General features: G+C 37.6%; 1 protein-coding gene across 1 annotated transcript in view; it reads left to right on the forward strand.

The window, feature by feature from the left end:
- Nucleotides 1-12,118, forward strand: part of LOC137614611 (uncharacterized) — a 36,794-nt gene extending 24,676 nt beyond the window's left edge. The window contains exon 8 of the mRNA XM_068344311.1: nucleotides 11,745-12,118. Coding sequence (XP_068200412.1) covers nucleotides 11,745-11,912 — 168 coding nt within the window. The 3' untranslated portion in view covers nucleotides 11,913-12,118. The remainder of the gene's footprint in view (nucleotides 1-11,744) is intronic.
- The last annotated feature ends 7,343 nt before the right edge of the window (nucleotides 12,119-19,461 follow it).

Genomic DNA, 19,461 nt, shown 5'->3' on the forward strand with positions numbered 1-19,461 from the left:
TAAGTTACGAGGTAATTTCTTAATGTTTCGTTGGTACTTTTATAAGAGAGAGAGAGAGAGAGAGAGAGAGAGAGAGAGAGAGAGAGAGAGAGAGAGAGAGAGAGAGATTATAAAAATAGTATACAAAGTTCTGTATGCGATAAAGAAATAGGTCATGGTATGAAGAATTGGAGATATATACAAGTATTATATTGAATTGAGTTAGGTCTCTCTCTCTCTCTCTCTCTCTCTCTCTCTCTCTCTCTCTCTCTCTCTCTCTCTCTCTCTCGGAAGTAAGGAATACACTTGTCAAATGATAATTTATTTAGACTCAAGCAATCTGTTACATAATCAGTAAAAGAGTAATCATAATTCTTAATGTTGACCTGATTACTGACATGTGCAGCATTTGATTCACATTTGGTAGGTCCGTAGGTTTCTCCGGTACTTTCAACCATCTGTCAAAACAAATGTAACTTTGTCCCAGTATTTGGTAAGGCTAGAAAACTAGGTTGAGCAGTGGTTAGGGGTATTAACGCACCCCCCCCCCTTAACTTGAAGACGTGCAGAGAAATAGGAAGATCATCATTCTGATGTCAAGAAATATATATATATATATATATATATATATATATATATATATATATATATATATATATATATATATATATATTGTACAGATGTACAACAACAACAAATGCAGCCGTTTCTAGTCCACTGCAGGACAAAGGCCTCGGAAATGTCCTTATTCATGTCTTGTCTTGGGTTTGGCCAATTTTCATCACCAAGCCGGCCAACTGCAGTTTGATGATGGTGGGAGATTTTTGTCTGATTGCCCACGGCAAACTAACCTAATAAGGGTGACCCTGACTAGCATAGCTTTTCTGATTATGGCGGTGCACAAAACTCTTTCACCACGTTTAGGTATCACCAGTGAGAATATATATATATATATATATATATATATATATATATATATATATATATATATATATATATATATATATATATATATGTATATATATATATATATATATATATATATATATATATATATATATATATATATATATATATATATATATATTTAAAATGATCGAGAAATTAGGCTCGCTAAGAGTTCAGCTCTAAACGATTTTCGAATCAGTCAATAATCGAACCAAAAATTGGAGGGTCCCGAATAATTGAACCCAATAATAGATTTTTTTTTAGTTTCTTCTGAGATGCTCTTATTCTAGTTCGGCATTTTTAGAGAAACAGTATAAGGATCTATAAGTTTCTAGTTTAGTGATTTCGTATAAGGTATCGGTTATAAGGATGATTGATATCCTAATATAAGGCTGATCAATGATTTAGTACAATGATTTTGGTATAAGGATCTGGTATCAAGAAGGCTAACGACCATGTATAAGGATGTCTCTGGTATAAGGTATCAGTTATCCAACTGTTGATCAACTGATATAAGGCTCCAGGATTTGGTATAAGGTTTTTAGGATGTTAAGACATTGAAATCATCTGTGACTCATCTTTATATAATTTTCTCTTAGTTCTTATCTTGTTCTCTATAAATGTATATCCTTCTCTTCAATTGCATTCATTTCTTTTTCTTCTCTCAAAGTTGCGTCCTTTCATTTTACCATTATTTTTCCCATGCAATTATTCTTGCCTCCTCCTCTGTTTTTTCTTCCTTTTAATAGATTGTTTTCATCCTGCTTTATTTTTATAATGTTCTTATCATCCCGATTTTGTCCGTTCCACCCCTTCCTCTTTTACCTTCTCCTCCCAGCTTCTCATTATCTCCTCAGACATTCTCATTATTTCCTCCCACCTCATTATCTCCTCCCACCTTCTCACTATTCCTCCCAGCTTCTCATTATCTCCTTCCACCTTCTCATTATCTTCTCCCACCATCTCATTATCTCTTCCCAGCTTCTCAGTATCTCCTCCCGCCTCATTATCTCCTGCCACCTTCTCATTATCTCCTCTGACATTCTCATTATCTCCTCCCACCTTCTCGTCATTCCTCCCAGCTTCTCATTATCTCCTCAGACATTCTCATTATCTCCTCCAACCTTCTCATTATCTCCTCTGGCATTCTCATTATCTCCTCAGACATTCTCATTATCTCCTCCACCTTCTCATTATCTCCTCAGACATTCTTATTATCTTCTCCCACCTTCTCATTATCTCCTCCCACCTTCTCATTATCTCCTGCCACCTTCTTATTATCTCCTCAGACATTCTCATTATCTCCTCCCACCTCATTAAATCCTCAGACATTCTCATTATCTCCTTCCACCTTCTCATTATCTCCTCAGACATTCTCATTATCTCCTCCCACCTTCTCGTTATCTCCTCAGACATTCTCATTATCTCCTTCCACCTTCTCATAATCTCCTCAAACATACTCATTATCTCCTCCCACCTTCTCATTATCTCCTCTGACATTCTCATTATCTCCTTCCACCTTCTCATTATCTCCTCAGACATTCTCATTATCTCCTTCCACCTTCTCATTATCTCCTCTCACCTTCTCATTATATCCTCCCACCTTCTCATTATCTCCTCAGACATTCTCATTATCTCCTTCCACCTTCTCATTATCTCCTCAGACATTCTCATGATCTCCTCCCACCTTCTCATTATCTCCTCAGACATTCTTATTATCTCCTTCCACCTTCTCATTATCTCCTCAGACATTCTCATTATCTCCTCCCACCTTCTCATTATCTCCTCAGACATTCTCATTATCTCCTTCCACCTTCTCATTATCTCCTCAGACATTCTCATTATCTCCTTCCACCTTCTCATTATCTCCTCAGACATTCTCATTATCTCCTCCCACCTTCTCATTATCTCCTCAGACATTCTCATTATCTCCTTCCACCTTCTCATTATCTCCTCAGACATTCTCATTATCTCCTTCCACCTTCTCATTATCTCCTCAGACATTCTCATTATCTCCTCCCACCTTCTCATTATCTCCTCAGACATTCTCATTATCTCCTCCCACCTTCTCATTATCTCCTCAGACATTCTCATTATCTCCTCAGACATTCTCATTATCTCCTCCCACCTCATTATCTCCTCAGACATTCTCATTATCTCCTCCCACCTTCTCATTATCTCCTCAGACATACTCATTATCTCCTCCCACCTTCTCATTATCTCCTCTGACATTCTCATTATCTCCTTCCACCTTCTCATTATCTCCTCTGACATTCTCATTATCTCCTCCCACCTTCTCATTATCTCCTCAGACATTCTCATTATCTCCTTCTACCTTCTCATTATCTCCTCTGCCATTCTCATTATCTCCTCCCAGCTTCTCATTATCTCCTCAGACATTCTCTTTATCTCCTCCCACCTTCTCATTATCGCCTCAGACATTCTCATTATCTCCTCCCACCTTCTCATTATCTCCTCAGACATTCTCATTATCTCCTCCCACCTTCTCATTATCTCCTCCCACCTTCTCATTATCTCCTCAGACATTCTCATTATCTCCTCCCACCTTCTCATTATCTCCTCAGACATTCGCATTATCTCCTCCCACCTTCTCATTATCTCCTCAGACATTCGCATTATCTCCTCCCACCTTCTCATTATCTCCTCTGACATTCTCATTATCTCCTCCCACCTTCTCATTATCTCCTCAGACATTCTCATTATCTCCTCCCACCTTCTCATTATCTCCTCATACATTCTCATTATCTCCTTCCACCTTCTCATTATCTCCTCATACATTCTCATTATCTCCTTCCACCTTCTCATTATCTCCTCAGACATTCTCATTATCTCCTCCCACCTTCTCATTATCTCCTCAGACATTCTCATTATCTCCTTCCACCTTCTCATTATCTCCTCAGACATTCTCATTATCTCCTTCCACCTTCTCATTATCTCCTCAGACATTCTCATAATCTCCTTCCACCTTCTCATTATCTCCTCTGACATTCTCATTATCTCCTCCCACCTTCTCATTATCTCCTCAGACATTCTCTTTATCTCCTCCCACCTTCTCATTATCTCCTCAGACATTCTCATTATCTCCTCCCACCTTCTCATTATCTCCTCAGACATTCTCATTATCTCCTCCCACCTTCTCATTATCTCCTCAGACATTCTCTATATCTCCTCCACCTTCTCATTATCTCCTCACACATTCTCATTATCTCCTCCACCTTCTCATTATCTCCTCCCACCTTCTCATTATATCCTCAGACATTCTCATTATCTCCTCCACCTTCTCATTATCTCCTCCACCTTCTCATTATCTCCTCACACATTCTCATTATCTCCTCAGACATTCTCTTTATCTCCTCCCACCTTCTCATTATCTCCTCAGACATTCTCATTATCTCCTCCCACCTTCTCATTATCTCCTCAGACATACTCATTATCTCCTGCCACCTTCTCATTATCTCCTCAGACATTCGCATCATCTCCTCCCACCTTCTCATTATCTCCTCTGACATTCTCATTATCTCCTCCCACCTTCTCATTATCTCCTCAGACATTCTCATTATCTCCTCCCACCTTCTCATTATCTCCTCATACATTCTCATTATCTCCTTCCACCTTCTCATTATCTCCTCTGACATTCTCATTATCTCCTCCCACCTTCTCATTATCTCCTCAGACATTCTCATTATCTCCTCCCACCTTCTCATTATCTCCTCAGACATTCTCATTATCTCCTCCCACCTTCTCATTATCTCCTCTGACATTCTCATTATCTCCTCCCACCTTCTCATTATTTCCTCAGACATTCTCTTTATCTCCTCCCACCTTCTCATTATCGCCTCAGACATTCTCATTATCTCCTCCCACCTTCTCATTATCTCCTCAGACATTCTCATTATCTCCTTCCACCTTCTCATTATCTCCTCAGACATTCTCATTATCTCCTCCCACCTTCTCATTATCTCCTCAGACATTCTCATTATCTCCTTCCACCTTCTCATTATCTCCTCAGACATTCTCATTATCTCCTTCCACCTTCTCATTATCTCCTTAGACATTCTCATTATCTCCACCCACCTTCTCATTATCTCCTCAGACATTCTCATTATCTCCTTCCACCTTCTCATTATCTCCTCAGACATTCTCATTACCTCCTTCCACCTTCTCATTATCTCCTCTGACATTCTCATTATCTCCTCCCACCTTCTCATTATCTCCTCAGACATTCTCATTATCTCCTCCCACCTTCTCATTATCTCCTCATACATTCTCATTATCTCCTTCCACCTTCTCATTATCTCCTCTGACATTCTCATTATCTCCTCCCACCTTCTCGTTATCTCCTCAGACATTCTCATTATCTCCTCCCACCTTCTCATTATCTCCTCAGACATTCTCATTATCTCCTCCCACCTTCTCATTATCTCCTCAGACATTCGCATTATCTCCTCCCACCTTCTCATTATCTCCTCAGACATTCTCATTATCTCTTTCCACCTTCTCATTATCTCCTCTGACATTCTCATTATCTCCTCCCACCTTCTCATTATCTCCTCAGACATTCTCTTTATCTCCTCCCACCTTCTCATTATCTCCTCAGACATTCTCATTATCTCCTCCCAACTTCTCATTATCTCCTCAGACATTCTCATTATCTCCTTCCACCTTCTCATTATCTCCTCTGACATTCTCATTATCTCCTCCCACCTTCTCATTATCTCCTCAGACATTCTCTTTATCTCCTCCCACCTTCTCATTATCTCCTCAGACATTCTCATTATCTCCTCCCACCTTCTCATTATCTCCTCAGACATTCTCATTATCTCCTCCCACCTTCTCATTATCTCCTCATACATTCTCATTATCTCCTCCCACCTTCTCATTATCTCTTCCCACCTCATTATCTCCTTCCACCTTTTCATTATCTTCTTCCACCATCTCATTATCTCTTCCCAGCTTCTCATTATCTCCTCCCACCTTCTCATTATCTCCTCAGACATTCTCATTATCTCCTCCCACCTTCTCATTATTCCTCCCACCTTCTCATTATCTCCTCTGACATTCTCATTATTTCCTCCCACCTTCACATTATCTCCTCTGACATTCTCATTATCTCCTCCACCTTCTCATTATCTCCTCCCACCTTCTCATTATCTCCTCAGACATTCTCATTATCTCCTCCACCTTCTCATTATCTCCTCCACCTTCTCATTATCTCCTCACACATTCTCATTATCTCCTCCCACCTTCTCATTATCTCCTCTGACATTCTCATTATCTCCTCCACCTTCTCATTATCTCCTCACACATTTTCATTATCTCCTCCCACCTTCTCATTATCTCCTCAGACATTCTCATTATCTCCTCCACCTTCTCATTATCTCCTCACACATTCTCATTATCTCCTTCACCTTCTCATTATCTCCTCTGACATTCTCATTATCTCCTCCACCTTCTCATTATCTTCTCACACATTCTCATTATCTCCTCCCACCTCATTATCTCCTCTGACATTCTCATTATCTCCTCCACCTTCTCATTATCTCCTCACACATTCTCATTATCTCCTCCACCTTCTCATTATCTCCTCAGACATTCTCATTATCTCCTCCACCTTCTCATTATCTCCTCAGACATTCTCATTATCTCCTCCACCTTCTCATTATCTCCTCAGACATTCTCATCATCTCCTCCCACCTTCTCATTATCTCCTCAGACATTTTCATTATCTCCTCCCACCTTCTCATTATCTCCTCAGACATTCTCATTATCTCCTTTCACCTTCTCATTATCTCCTCAGACATTCTCATCGTCTCCTCCCACCTACTCATTATCTCCTCCACCTTCTCATTATCTCCTCACACATTCTCATTATCTCCTCCACCTTCTCGTTATCTTCTCAGACATTTTCATTATCTCCTCCCACCTACTCATTATCTCCTCCACCTTCTCATTATCTCCTCAAACATTCTCATTATCTTCTCCCACCTACTCATTATCTCCTCCACCTTTTCATTATCTCCTCACACATTCTCATTATCTCCTCCCACCTTCTCATTATCTCCTCAGACATTCTCATCATCTCCTCCCACCTACTCATTATCTCCTCCACCTTCTCATTATCTCCTCTGACATTCTCATTATCTCCTCCACCTTCTCATTATCTCCTCACACATTCTCATTATCTCTTCTCACCTTCTCATTATCTCCTCCACCTTCTCGTTATGTCCTCAGACATTCTCATTATCTCCTCCACCGTCTCGTTATCTCCTCAGACATTCTCATTATCTCCTCCACCTTTTCATTATTTCCTCCCACCTTCTCATTATCTCCTCCCACCTTCTCATTATCTCCTCAGACATTCTCATTATCTCCTCCCACCTTCTCATTATCTCCTCAGACATTTTCATTATCTCCTCCCACCTTCTCATTATCTCCTCAGACATTCTCATTATTTCCTCCCACCTTCTCATTATCTCTTCCCACTTTTTCATTATATCTTCCCACCTTCTCATTATCTCCTCCACCTTCTCATTATCTCCTCAGACATTCTCATTATCTCCTCCCACCTTCTTGTTATCTCCTCAGACATTTTCATTATCTCCTCCACCTTCTCATTATTTCCTCCCTCCTTCTCATTATCTCCTCCCACCTTCTCATTATCTCCTCAGACATTCTCATTATCTCCTCCCACCTTCTCATTATCTCCTCAGACATTTTCATTATTTCCTCCCACCTTCTCATTATCTCTTCCCACCTTTTCATTATATCCTCCCACCTTCTCATTATCTCCTCCACCTTCTCATTATCTCCTCAGACATTCTCATTATCTCCTCCCACCTTCTCATTATCTCCTCAGACATTCTCATTATCTCCTCCACCTTCTCATTATCTCCTCAGACATTCTCATTATCTCATCCACCTTCTCATTATCTCCTCAGACATTCTCATCATCCCCTCCACCTTCTCATCATCTCCTCAGACATTCTCATTATCTCCTCCCACCTTCTCATTATCTCCTCAGACATTCTCAGTATCTCCTCCACCTTCTCATTATCTCATCAGACATTCTCATTATCTCCTTCCACCTTCTCATTATCTCCTCAGACATTCTCATCATCCCCTCCACTTTCTCATCATCTCCTCAGACATTCTCATTATCTCCTTCCACCTTCTCATTATCTCCTCAGACATTCTCATCATATCCTCCACCTTCTCATCATCTCATCAGACATTCTCATTATCTCCTCCCACCTTCTCATTATCTCCTCAGACATTCTCATTATCTACTCCACCTTCTCATTATCTCCTCAGACATTCTCATTATCTCCTCCCACCTTCTCATTATATCCTCAGACATTCTCATCATCTCCTCCACCTTCTCATCATCTCCTCAGACGTTCTCATTATCTCCTCCCACCTTCACATTATCTCCTCAGACATTCTCATTATCTCCTCTGCCATTCTCATTATCTCCTCCACCTTCTCACTATTTCCTCACACATTCTCATTATCTCCTCCCACCTTTTCATTATCTCCTCTGATATTCTCATTATCTCCTCCACCTTCTCATTATCTCCTCAGACATTCTCATTATCTCCTCCACCTTCTCATTATCTTCTCACACATTCTCGTTATCTCCTCCCACCTTCTCATTATCTCCTCTGGCATTCTCATTATCTCCTCCACCTTCTCATTATCTCCTCACACATTCTCATTATCTCCTCCACCTTCTCATTATCTCCTCAGACATTCTCATCATCTCCTCCACCTTCTCATTATCTCCTCAGACATTCTCATTATCTCCTCCCACCTTCTCATTATCTCCTCAGACATTCTCATCATCTCCTCCCACCTACTCATTATCTCCTCCACCTTCTCATTATCTCCTCCCACCTTCTCGTTATCTCCTCAGACATTCTCATTATCTCCTCCACCTTCTCATTATCTCCTCCCACCTTCTCATTATCTCCTCAGATATTCTTATTATCTCCTCCACCTTCTCATTATATCCTCAGATATTCTCATTATCTCCTCCACCTTCTCGTTATCTCCTCAGACATTCTCATTATCTCTTCTCACCTTCTCATTATCTCCTCCCACCTTCTTGTTATCTCCTCAGACATTCTCATTATCTCCTCCACCTTTTCATTATTTCCTCCCACCTTCTCATTATCTCCTCCCACCTTCTTGTTATCTCCTCCACCTTCTCGTTATATCCTCAGACATTCTCATTATCTCTTCTCACCTTCTCATTATCTCCTCCCACCTTCTTGTTATCTCCTCAGACATTCTCATTATCTCCTCCACCTATTCATTATTTCCTTCCACCTTCTCATTATCTCCACCCACCTTCTCATTATGTCCTCCACCTTCTCATTATCTCCTTAGACATTCTCATTATCTCATCCCACCTTCTCATTATCTCCTCAGACATTCTCATCATCTCCTCCCACCTACTCATTATCTCTTACACCTTCTCATTATCTCCTCCCACCTTCTCATGATCTCTTCCACCTTCTCATTATCTCCTCAGACATTCTCATTATCTCCTCCCACCTTCTCATTATCTCCTCAGACATTCTCATTATCTCCTCCCACCTTCTCATTATCTCCTCAGACATTCTCATTATCTCCTCCCACCTTCTCATTATCTCCTCAGACATTCTCATCATCTCCTCCCACCTACTCATTATCTCCTCCCACCTTCTCATCATCTCCTCCACCTTCTCATTATCTCCTCCACCTTTTCATTATTTCCCCCACCTTCTCATTATCTCCTCCCACCTTCTCATTATCTCCTCCACCTTCTCATTATCTCCTCTGACATTCTCATTATCTCCTCCCACCTTCTCATCATCTCCTCAGACATTCTCATTATCTCCTCCCACCTTCTCATTATCTCCTCAGACATTCTCATCATCTCCTCCCACCTTCTCATTATCTCCTCAGACATTCTCATTATCTCCTCCCACCTTCTCATTATCTCCTCAGACATTCTCATTATCTCCTCCCACCTTCTCATTATCTCCTCAGACATTCTCATCATCTCCTCCCACCTACTCATTATCTCCTCCCACCTTCTCATCATCTCCTCCACCTTCTCATTATCTCCTCCACCTTTTCATTATTTCCCCCACCTTCTCATTATCTCCTCCCACCTTCTCATTATCTCCTCCACCTTCTCATTATCTCCTCAGACATTCTCATTATCTCCTCCCACCTTCTCATCATCTCCTCAGACATTCTCATTATCTCCTCCCACCTTCTCATTATCTCCTCAGACATTCTCATCATCTCCTCCCACCTTCTCATTATCTCCTCAGACATTCTCATTATCTCCTCCCACCTTCTCATTATCTCCTCAGACATTCTCATTATCTCCTCCATCTTCTCATTATCTCCTCAGACATTCTCATTATTTCCTCCCACCTTCTCATTATCTCCTCCCACCTTTTCATTATCTCCTCCACCTTCTCATTATCTCCTCAGACATTCTCATTATCTCCTCCCACCTTCTCATCATCTCCTCAGACATTCTCATTATCTCCTCCCACCTTCTCATCATCTCCTCAGACATTCTCATTATCTCCTCCACCTTCTCATTATCTCCTCCATCCTTCTCATCATCTCCACCACCTTCTCATTATCTCCTCAGACATTCTCATTATATCCTCCCACCTTCTCATTATCTTCTCAGACATTCTCATTATCTCCTCCCACCTTCTCATTATCTCCTCAGACATTCTCATTATCTCCTCCCACCTTCTCATTATCTCCTCAGACATTCTCATCATCTCCTCCCATCCACTCATTATCTCCTCCACCTTCTCATTATCTCCTCCACCTTCTCATTATCTCCTCAGATATTCTTATTATCTCCTCCACCTTCTCATTATCTCCTCCACCTTTTCATTATCTCCTCAGATATTCTTATTATCTCCTCCACCTTCTCATTATCTCCTCAGACATTCTCATTATCTCCTCCACCTTCTCGTTATCTCCTCAGACATTCTCATTATCTCCTCCACCTTCTCATTATCTCCTCAGACATTCTCATTATCTCCTCCACCTTCTCGTTATCTCCTCAGACATTCTCATTATCTCCTCCACCTTGTTATCTCCTCAGACATTTTCATTATCTCCTCCACCTTCTCATTATCTCCTCAGACATTCTCATTATCTCCTCCACCTTTTCATTATTTCCTCCCACCTTCTCATTATCTCTTCCCACCTTCTCATTATCTCCTCTGATATTCTCATTATCTCCTCCACCTTCTCATTATCTCCTCAGACATTTTCATTATCTCCTCCACCTTCTCATTATCTCCTCAGACATTCTCATTATCTCCTCCCACTTTTTCATTATCTCCTCTGACATTCTCATTATCTCCTCCTACCTTCTCATTATATCTTCCCACCTTCTCATTATTTCCTCCCACTTTTTCATTATCTCCTCCTCCTTCTCATTATCTCCTCACACATTCTCATTATCTCCCACCTTCTCATTATTTCCTCTGACATTCTCATTATCTCCTCCACCCTCTTATTATCTCCTCAGACATTCTCATTATCTCCTCCCACCTTCTCATTATCTCCTCCCACCATCTCATTATCTTCTCCTACCATCTCATTATCTCTTCCCACCTTTTCATTATCTCCTCCACCTTCTCAATATCTCCTCCCACCTTTTCATTATCTCCTCCACCTTCTCAATATCTCCTTCACCTTTTCATTATCTCCTCCACCATCTCATTATTTCCTCCCACCTTCTCATTATCTCCTCCCACCGCAAACAGGCCGTGACAGCAGACGAGACCTCCTACTTCTGCAACAGCGACATGGACAACCTGGGCAAGACCATCTACAGCTCTGGCAACACGCTCATGGTCACCTTCCGGTCTGACGAGGTCAATCACTACTCGGGATTCCAGTGCTCCTACGACTTCATCAAATTCGGCATCTGAAGGAGACGTCTCGGGGGAAGGATACTCCAGGGGAGTGATATGACCGTCGATGGACTCTGATTAACTTTGGCATATCTTCGTGCTTGTATATTGGAATGTTAGTGCTAATCAGGGAGAGCTTGTAAAAATTCATCGCTGTCTTGCATAATTTTCCAAATTGTTTATTTAATTAATATAATATTGTTTATCTATGAATAAATTCTTTTCGAACCGTGATTCTGTATAAATATCTCACGTCGAATTTAAAAAGAAAAAAATGGTTTTCTTCCTAAATCGTACTGCATAGAATTACGCCTTATGAATAATTTCTTTTAAATTGAAGGAAGTAAAAATAGCCATGATGATCATGGGAAACTCACGCAAGCACTCTTAAGAATTGACAATGATTGGTCGACTGTCTGCAAAGTTAATATATGTTTTTGTGAAGGACTGTGCATAAACGAGTGGTTGAAGAATTCAGCCACTAATACTGTAAAGGTTTTAAAGGTCACTCATGAATGGCAGAGGCAAGGGACAGTGACATTGCCATAGCAAGCAGGACAATGCCCTAGAGACTGACCATATAGTATATGATCAGCGCCCAAGCCTCCTCTCCACCCAAGTTAGGACCAGGGAGGGCCAGGCGGTGGCTGCTGATGACTCAGCAGATAGACCTATAGGCTCCCCCAAACCCCCTAACCTTAGCTCACAAGGATGGTAAGGTTGCAGACACTAATGGCACTAACGAATTTGAGCGGGACTCGAACCCCCGACTGGCGATCGCCAGACAGAGACGTTACCAATCAGGCCACAGCAACCCCTGTAGTATTAACATAAATGGCAACATCGTCATAATTACTATCAATAATAATCGGATGAATGTTATTACTGTTATTATTAATTACATTGTAATGATAATCGTCATTATCGTTATTAACAATAGCAGTGAGAAGGGTGACGAAGTGGTGCAAATATAAAAAAAAATGATAAAATTGTTGCATGCGATTGCATGGATAATTTTAACGTACCTTGAAATAAAAATGTGAGGGGTCCTCCAAGGGCACGAAATAGCCACAGCCTTTCGCTAAATTTATATATGTATGTATATATGTATATATATACATATATATATGTGTGTATATATATATATATATATATATATATATATATATATATATGTATATATACATATATATGTAAATATATATATATATATATATATATATATATATATATATATATATATATACACTGTATATACACACACACACACACACACACACACACACACACACATATATATATATATATATATATATATATATATATATATATATATATATATATATATATATATCTCAACAACAACAAATACAGCCGGTATTAGTCCACTGCAGGACAAAGGCTTTATACATGTCCTTAGTCATGTCTGGGGTTTGGCCATTTTCATCTCCACGCTAGCAACTACAGACGATTTGTGTAAGGTTAAGAGATTTTACTACTATGAATTCTCCTCCATCCACTATTAAATCAATTGCTAGGCCATCGTCTACTGCCTTGCCTCTTTTCCTGCCTTTAGATAATTTCTGTACTTCTAAAGGTTAAAAGGTGTCTGGTTTCAGTTTCATCAGAATGGATGCTCACCAGAACGAAAGCCGGGCAAGCCCATACCCCCACTTTGGTGCCCAACCACAGCAGTGGCCTCCCCAGTAAACAGTCTACATTCATGGTCCAGGGCTGGGGTCGATCTGTCGCCATGCGAATGGTAGGCAAACACGCTACCACTGTACTAGTTTAGAGGATATTACTGTCACGTTTGTATTGGAATCAACACAGGAGATTGGTGGAAAAGTTCCTAAACAATATTTAGGAAAACTATCAGAAAAAACTTATAAAGATTGGAAATAAGGTAAAATCCAAGAGAGATGAAATATATTTCTAGTCCACTGTAGGGCAAAGGCTTCAAACGTGTCAATTCATGTCTGGGTTTTGGACTATTTTCATCACTCAATGTCCAGTGCGGATTGGTGATGGTGTGAGATTTTCGTCTGATCGCTCACAGCAAACCAACCTAGTATGGGCGGCATGTCTAGTACAACTCTGATGATCATGGCATTGCGCAAATCCGTTCACCACGTTAAAGTCACCGATACTAGGAAAGTTTGCTGTGATCGGACAGACAAAAGTCTCCCACCGCCACTAATCCGCAATGGACAGCTTGGTGAGGAAATGGCCAAACCCCAGATATTAATAGATATATCTCAGGCCTTTGTCCTGCAGTGGACTAGAAATTGCTGTTTATGTATATATATATATATATATATATATATATATATATATATATATATATATATATATATATATATATATATATATATATATATATATGAACACAGCAATTTCTAGTCCAGTGCAGGACAAATATATACAGTATATATATATATATATATATATATATATATATATATATATATATATATATATATATATATATATATATATATACATATATATAGCCTATATATACAGTGTATATATATGTATATATATATATATATATATATATATATATATATATATATATATATATATATATATATATATGTATATATATATATATATATATATATATATATATATATATATATATATACTGTATATATTTGTCCTGCACTGGACTAGAAATTGCTGTTTATACACACACACACACACACACACACACACATATATATATATATATATATATATATATATATATATATATATATATATATATATATATATATATATATATATATATATATATGAACACAACAATTTCTAGTCCACTGCAGGACAAATATATATATATATATATATATATATATATATATATATATATATATATATATATATATATATATATATATATATATATATATATGCATATATATAGCCTATATATACAGTATATATATATATATATATATATATATATATATATATATATATATATATATATATATATATATATATATATATATATATATATACTGTATATATTTGTCCTGCACTGGACTAGAAATTGATGTTTATACACACACACACACACACACACACACACATATATATATATATATATATATATATATATATATATATATATATATATATATATATATATATATATATATATATATATATATGTGTGTGTGTGTGTGTGTGTGTGTGTGTTAGTCGGCGTAGCGTTTAATTTCTTGATACGATAATTATCTTTAATATAAAAATAAAATTTTACGATATAATTATTAAAAAAAAAATTGCTGTGTTCATCATACTTTTACATTTACATCATCATTTCTTATGTAAATTTAATCATTGCAGCAAATATCAAATTATACAAAATAGAAAAAAAAAATTTATCACACGATACCAGCTCAGCTGCTCAGTAGCATCTGCCCTCTTGCGGCCAAGAGGCGGAACTAAAAACGGCGTCCCGCGTCACCATAGTGACCATGGATGCATGGCGCTCAGTTGGACGTTGTGTCTGTGTTCGAAGCGGTTATTATCGGGTTTAATGTGATACATATACTATGTCAGTGACTGTGACAGTTTTTGTAGGAACATGAGAATGTATTCTTCAATTAGAAGGACGAGTAAGTAGATTTGTTTTATGTGGTGGAAGATACAAGTGAATTCGTGTGGAAAATTTTAGGAAAAACTTGTTTACAGATGTCAGCCATCGGCGGGCCAGTTAACTTTAAACTAATTTTTCGAATTTTTTATATATTTGGACATTACTCAAACTTGTTTTTCCAGTGCTGGGAGTAAATTAATTGATCATTATATATATATATATATATATATATATATATATATATATATATATATATATATATATATATATATATATATATATATATATATATATATCAGCCAACATCTGTTTGTGCCAAATTATTTCTGAACTTAAACATGAATAAATCTACTGGACTGCAGGGAAATTTCTTTGAGTAGCAAACTGATTCGTAAAGACATTTTGAGAAACAGGATGGGTAACCTTACATACTAGTGCTCGTCCTTCTGAGGAAATTAAGGCATCCGACAAATGTGTGTATTAACATTATGGTCACTTTTACATGTGCGTGTGTTTGGTGCTCCCATTTTTTTAAAAACAACTCAAACATATCCCTTTTAAAGTTTCAACTACCCGGTATCTGATAATATAAGGAGTGTATGAATTTTATTTCAGTTAGTCAACTGGTGTTGGTTTTAGCTATTGGTAGCGGAATGCAAGGTTTTTGTTTTAAAGACCACGGTTTCCAAATACTGCCAAATTATGCAAAGCTTTTGTTTTCCTCTATTACTTTTTCATAATTTAAAACAATTCGCCACATAGGAAACGAGTTAATATTATCAAAATCTATAGAATTATAAAAAGAACCAGGCCTGGTTTCCTCACTAAACGACCTGGAACTGACATCGTCAACACAGTCAACCAAACAGATGTGGTCTTGTGAACAAAACCTAGCAAAGCCATCCTGAAATGCTCCCAGAGACTAAAAGTTATCAATTTATGAAACCACATGCCGGAAAAAACTCGTATCCCATTTTCATGTATTTTTATGAATGACCTTATATATAATCATCATCATTTTCTCTTACGCCAGTTGACGCAAAGGGCCTCGGTTAGAGTTCGTTAGGCATCTCTATCTTGAGCTTTTAAATCAATGATTCTCCTCTCATCATCTCCTCTTTCATGCTCCATAGTCCTAAGCCTTATAGGCCTGGGTCTTCCAACTCTTCAAATGCCTTGTGGAGCACAGTTGAAAGTTTGGTGAACTAATCTCTTGGGGAGTGCGAAGACCATGCCCAAACCATCTCCATCTACCCCTTATCATGATCTCATCCACATATGGCAATGGAGTAATCTCTTATAGTTTAATTTCTAATCCTGTCCTGTCATTTAACTCCCAATATTCTTCTGAGGGTTTTGTTTTCAAATCTACAAGAGCTGTTGGATATTATTTCATTGTCATGTAACGAATCATGTCCACACTGTGACACCGATCTCACTAAACTGATATATAGTCTGATTTTTATATGTAATTTCCAAATTTTACTTTACCTAGCCATTGTCTGATTTGTTTCTTTCGATTTTTCATTAAACTCCAATTCTAAAGATCCTGCATTAGAGATCATAGTCCCTAAATGATTCCACCTTATTAATTGTTTTTCCTTCTAATGTTATTTTATCTTCCATTGCATATTCCGTTCTCATCATCTCTGTCTTTCTTCTATTTATCTTCAGCCCAACCTCGTGTGATATTTAATGCATTCTGGTAAGCAAGCTTTGCAAGTCGTGGTGTTCTTTTAATAACGACAGCGGTATCCATATATTAATAAGTATATTTATATACATTATATATATAAAATGTATATATATTTATATATATTTATTTATATATATTTATATATATTTATTTATATATATTTATAGATAGATATATATATATATATATATATATATATATATATATATATATATATATATATAGAGAGAGAGAGAGAGAGAGAGAGAGAGAGAGAGAGAGAGAGAGAGAGAGAGAGAGAGAGATATACATTATATATATGTATGTATATATATATATATATATATATATATATATATATATATATATATATATATATATATATATATGTGTGTGTGTGTGTGTGTGTGATTGTGTGTGTTTGTGTGTAGTGTGTGTGTACTCCAAATCTTAACAATGTAGTTCTAGACATGAGCACTCAATTTGATATCACAAGTTATAATACACACATTAATGATTATGAATGCGACTGTTAGACAGCCGACATCGACAATCAAAGACCAATATCGAAAGTCAAAACTTGCGCCAGGAGGCATAACCCACAACGGAAGCACGCAAGACTATACAACTCTCTCTTAAGCCCACCCACTCTCCCTCCCTCTCACCCTCCCTCTCACCTTCCCTCCCACTCTCTCTCTCTCGATCTGCCACACATTCCATCTGGACCCGGCGAACCGGCAGGACACGAGCTATCACGAGCGGTTATATTCATTTCTTATTATTTCTGTAGTAGTGAGTGGCTTGAAAACGCATCTTCGGTGAGAGGAGAATTTGTGGTTTATAGTTTTTAATTGAGGTGTGGAAATTTAAATGGTGAAATGTGCTGGTTTTTGGGTAGTTGTTTAACTGCCTTAGTACCAATCAACTTGTTGCCGGCAGTGAGTGCTTTACGCGAGTTCGCTTATTGAAGATGAATATTTTGTAACCAATTTAACTAATAGAAAATATGTTAAGTAATGCTCGGATGTGGACTATATGAAAGCTTTCACGTGAAAAAATGGTGCTATTGACTGAAGGTTGGATCTCAAATTTGAACTGGCTTGAGCTCAGAGATGGCACAGGATATAGACTTATGTCGTGAATGCATTCCATGGGTGCCACAGGATTCAATGAATGCACACACACACACACACACACACACACACACACACATATATATATATATATATATATATATATATATATATATATATATATATATATATATATATATATCAACCAATGATAGTTCACTACATGACAAAGGCCTCAGACATGCCTTTCCACTCCCGTCTGTTTATGGTCTTTCTATGCCGGTCTATGCACGCAAATTTTACCTTGTCAATCCATATATACTGTATATATATATATATATATATATATATATATATATATATATATATATATATATATATATATATATATATATATATATTATTTAAAGAATCAATATGCCCGTAGCTATTCTGTATTTTTTGACAGATAATGGTCTAATATCTATTCTCGACCCTAAGCAGGCTTTCCCAACAACTACTTAGGTTTAGCGATAATTTTACCGGTGCTTGTTTGGCTAGGACAGAAGGGGGGTGATGTCTAATATATGTATTGTAGTTATTGATCTTGTTTTTTTTTTTATTATTTGAAAATCATCTCCCTAATTTTGCTTTTATTAATATCAGATTATAGAATTTTGCTTTTCTAACTTAAGATACTAATATTTTTGTGATATATATTATTATTATCATTATCATCATCCTCTAGTCTAGCTAAGTTACAACCCTAGTTGGAAAAGCAGGATGCTATAACCCAAGGAGCTCTTAACAGGGATAAGTTGTCCAGTGAGGAAAGGGATTTAGGAAATAAATAAACTGCTATAGAGAAGTAATGGACAATTAAAATAAATTGTTCTAAGAACAGTTATAACGTTAAAGTAAATCTTTCATATAGAAACTATATCAAAATAAAATAACAAAAAGTGAAATAAGATAGAACAGTGTCTTTAAGTGTACCCTCAAACAAGAGAACTTTATATTGAATGCTCCAGTGAAATTTCAGTTCTCATAAAAATAAAAAAGCACGTGGTTGACATGAGTAATATTACATAAGCAGCTTATGCGAGCCCCTCAAAAATGTCTGCTTAATATGTAGATAGATATGCACACAGATTCAACCATTTCCACTCCCTCCTCCTATCCTAAATGAAACTCGCTAGTTTGGATAATTTGTGGGATTGTGTTGTG

This window comes from Palaemon carinicauda, chromosome 21, assembly GCF_036898095.1.
Source record: "Palaemon carinicauda isolate YSFRI2023 chromosome 21, ASM3689809v2, whole genome shotgun sequence".
Taxonomy (NCBI): Eukaryota; Metazoa; Arthropoda; class Malacostraca; order Decapoda; family Palaemonidae; genus Palaemon; species Palaemon carinicauda.